General features: G+C 35.5%; 1 protein-coding gene across 1 annotated transcript; it reads right to left on the minus strand.

The window, feature by feature from the left end:
* Nucleotides 1–687: 687 nt before the first annotated feature.
* Nucleotides 688–1,611, minus strand: LOC131511428 (olfactory receptor 5AC1-like). The gene has a single exon (XM_058729105.1). It carries the CDS (start codon nucleotides 1,609–1,611, stop codon nucleotides 688–690), a length of 924 nt encoding a protein of 307 aa, XP_058585088.1.
* Nucleotides 1,612–3,287: the final 1,676 nt, after the last annotated feature.

The following is a 3,287-nucleotide window of genomic DNA, read 5'->3' on the forward strand; positions in this document are numbered from 1 at the left end:
GGTGGACATTTTAAAGAATTTAGGACTTTTCATTACATTGCAGGAAAATTACTTTCTCTTAAATATATGATTGTTAAATTTTTTAACTTTTCAATGGTTGCAATACAAATATAATTTGCAAAATTACTTTTAAACCTTGTAGAGATGTTCATTTTAAATGCCTCAATACGTTATATATTGTCATATTCAGTCTAACAATATTACTTTGGTTTTCATATTGTTTGGGTAATTATAAATAACTACTAAATACAAGGTTTTGAAAAAGTACCCATTCAAGAATTATTTAAAAAGGCATGAGTCTTTTTTAAAAAGAGGGCTTATACAGGATGAGTCTTCCTGTAAAAACTATAAACTCAAAGGAGTTTTGAAGTGTGAATATCTGGAAACACAAAGCTCTTCACATTACAAAGATATAGTAATTTGGAGATTTCTGTTTCACTTTTGTCTTTGAAGATGGATTAAAAACAACAATAACACAAAGTAAATGGAGCCTGTCTTTACCATCCTCATTAATTATTTTGATGATCACAACAACTTATGATGAAGACAAGTCTATCTACTCTAAATTTTTTATTCATTCATTTAACGATTATAGATTAAATCCCCACTATGTGCAAACCCCACATTATGCTTTATTTAAACAGAGGAAAACATAAGGAATAATGAAAGCTTTCCCCCAAAAAATATTTATTTCTTTATCACTTTTCTCAGTGCACCTAAAACTTCCTTGTTTCTTAGGCTATAAATAAAGGGGTTTAGCAGAGGGATTATAACCGTGTAGAACAATGAATACATTTTATCCTGATATTGATCTGGCCCAGACCCAGGACGCACATACATGAAGAAGAGAGTGCCATAGAACAAAGAGACAGAGAGCAGGTGGGCGCTGCACGTGGAGAAGGCTTTGCTCCTGCCCTTCTCAGACTTCTTTCTCAGGATGGCAAAGAGGACATGGGTATAAGACACCATGATGGTCGTAAAAGTAAAAGCTTGTATACAAGCAGCAAAAATAAAAATCACCAACGCATTAAGAGATGGGTCAGTGCAAGAAATTGTATATAGTGACAAAATTTCACAATAGAAATGAGGTATTATATTGGACCTGCAGAAGGTTAATCTAAATAATAATCCCACATGAATGACGGGATGCAGAAAACCAATCGCATATGACACACTTATCAACCAGGTACAGAGTCGGTTGGACATCACCACTGGATAAAGCAAGGGGTTGCATATGGCTGCGTAGCGGTCATAGGCCATCACTACCAAGAGGAAACACTCTGTGGTGGCACTGGAAGCAAAAATATAAAATTGGGTGATGCATTTGACCAGGGATATCATGTGACTGTTAGATAAAAAATTCATTAACATCTTTGGAGTCACAGAGGATGAGGAACAGGCATCTGCAAGGGCCAAACTAGCAAGGAATAAGTACATGGGGGTGTGAAGATGGGGGTCCTTCCAGGTGAGGAAGATCAGTCCGAGGTTGCCCACCATGGTGGTGAGGTAGATGACCAAGAACGCCAGGAACAGGGGAACCTGCATCCCTGGACGATCTGTCAGTCCTGTGAGAACAAACTGCATCACCTGTGTCTTGTTTGTCTCCATCATATCCACTCAGGCTGATTACTACCATGAGAGAATAGGTAAAGGAAAAAAAAAACAATCAAAGGTCATGAAAACTGGTATCAAATGGTAATGTCTGTTCCCTATTTCAGATGGCACTTTCTCAACAAATATGAAGGGACAGTGTTTCTCTTTTTTACAAACACACTTAAGGGCATTAAGTATATAATAAATAATTTTGAGAAAGATTTTTTAAAAAGGCTTTTTTAAGTACATACATATTTAGAATTGAATATATTAACAGTGAATTGTTTTTCAGAACTGAGAATAAAAACATACATTTTATATGAAAGTCTCTAAAAACAGCAGCAGTTCAGTTTCAAAAGTGTTATTATTACCCTTTTTCAGAAAATCTTGTGTATCTTTTCTATTGAATGAAAAATGGACTCTGTTTTTGATATTAATGATATACATCATTCAGTTCCTTTAAGGCATTAATAGGTTAAATAAGAAGACAGTAAATTAATATTGCATTACTGTTTTTACTGTCCATTATCATTGTTATTTGATTATATATCCATATAAATCACCCCAGATACCTAATCAAGTCTTTTGATTTTATATTACTCAAAACCATTCTTAATTTCTAATTCACACTTTTTAATTATCCCCAATAAACTCTCATATGTGAATATAATCATTCATTCAGTCACCAAATATCTGTGTAGTACCTCCTCAGTTAGAACGCTGTCATTCTTAGCTCAGTAACACGTACAAACTCTACCTGGTGTCGCACCCAAGATAAAAAAATAAAAGCCCCCCCTTTGAAGAGGAGTGAAGAAACAAAGACACCACCAGCTTATTTACAGGTTTGGGAAGGATCCAAAGGCCGTCATTTTATAGGCCAAATAAAACAATTACCATCCAATTAACTGAGAATATGTTTTAATATTTCAGAGGCACAAATTCTAAAATGATTGGAAGGATTTTTCTTTTCCTGTTCTTTTTGGGATTACAAGTAGGACTATCAAAGTCAAGGTGGAATGAAACATTACAAATGACACCACAGTAGAAAAAATAACCAGTGTTTTGAAAAGATGGATTCAATTTAAGTAGTAGAAATTATAAATTTTGTTTAAAAGGCAAAGCAAATGAGAAAAGATGAATTACAGTAATAGGTAATGACTAACATAAATCCAGTCAAGACAGTTAAGAGTCCCAGACTAAAAATGTATCCACGAGTTTTACAAGCCTAAGGAAGCAAGTGAGAAGGCTAGATCTTGTGGAGACCCAGGAGAAGAAAACCTCAGTCCTCACCATCACTATGCATTTCACAAATAATGCACAAGTCTGAACATAAAATATGTTTTGTGTATTCAGATCCCTGCCTTGGTATCTAAAACAGGATCTACCCATTTACAAACAGCTGATCTAAATATATAACCATTCAAAGGAATATTTCCCGTTCTTAGATTCACAGCTCCCAGGCTTTCATACCAAGACCACCCAAGTGGGTATCATTCTATCCCATATGTTTAGTTCTTTTTTTTTTAATTTTTTATGTTTATTTATTTCTGAGACAGAGAGAGACAGAGCATGAGTGGGAGAGGGGCAGAAAGAGAGGGAGACACAGAATCAGAAGCAGGCTCCAGGCTCTGAGTCATCAGCCCAGAGCCCGACTCAGGACTCGGGCTCACAGACCGCAAGATCATGACGTGAGC

Source organism: Neofelis nebulosa, chromosome 5, assembly GCF_028018385.1.
Source record: "Neofelis nebulosa isolate mNeoNeb1 chromosome 5, mNeoNeb1.pri, whole genome shotgun sequence".
In the NCBI taxonomy this organism is placed as follows: domain Eukaryota; kingdom Metazoa; phylum Chordata; class Mammalia; order Carnivora; family Felidae; genus Neofelis; species Neofelis nebulosa.

What these genes read in the sequence shown, in the direction of transcription:
- LOC131511428 (XM_058729105.1), bottom strand. Translation starts at nt 1,611, where the DNA reads ATGATGGAGACAAACAAGACACAGGTGATGCAGTTTGTTCTCACAGGA.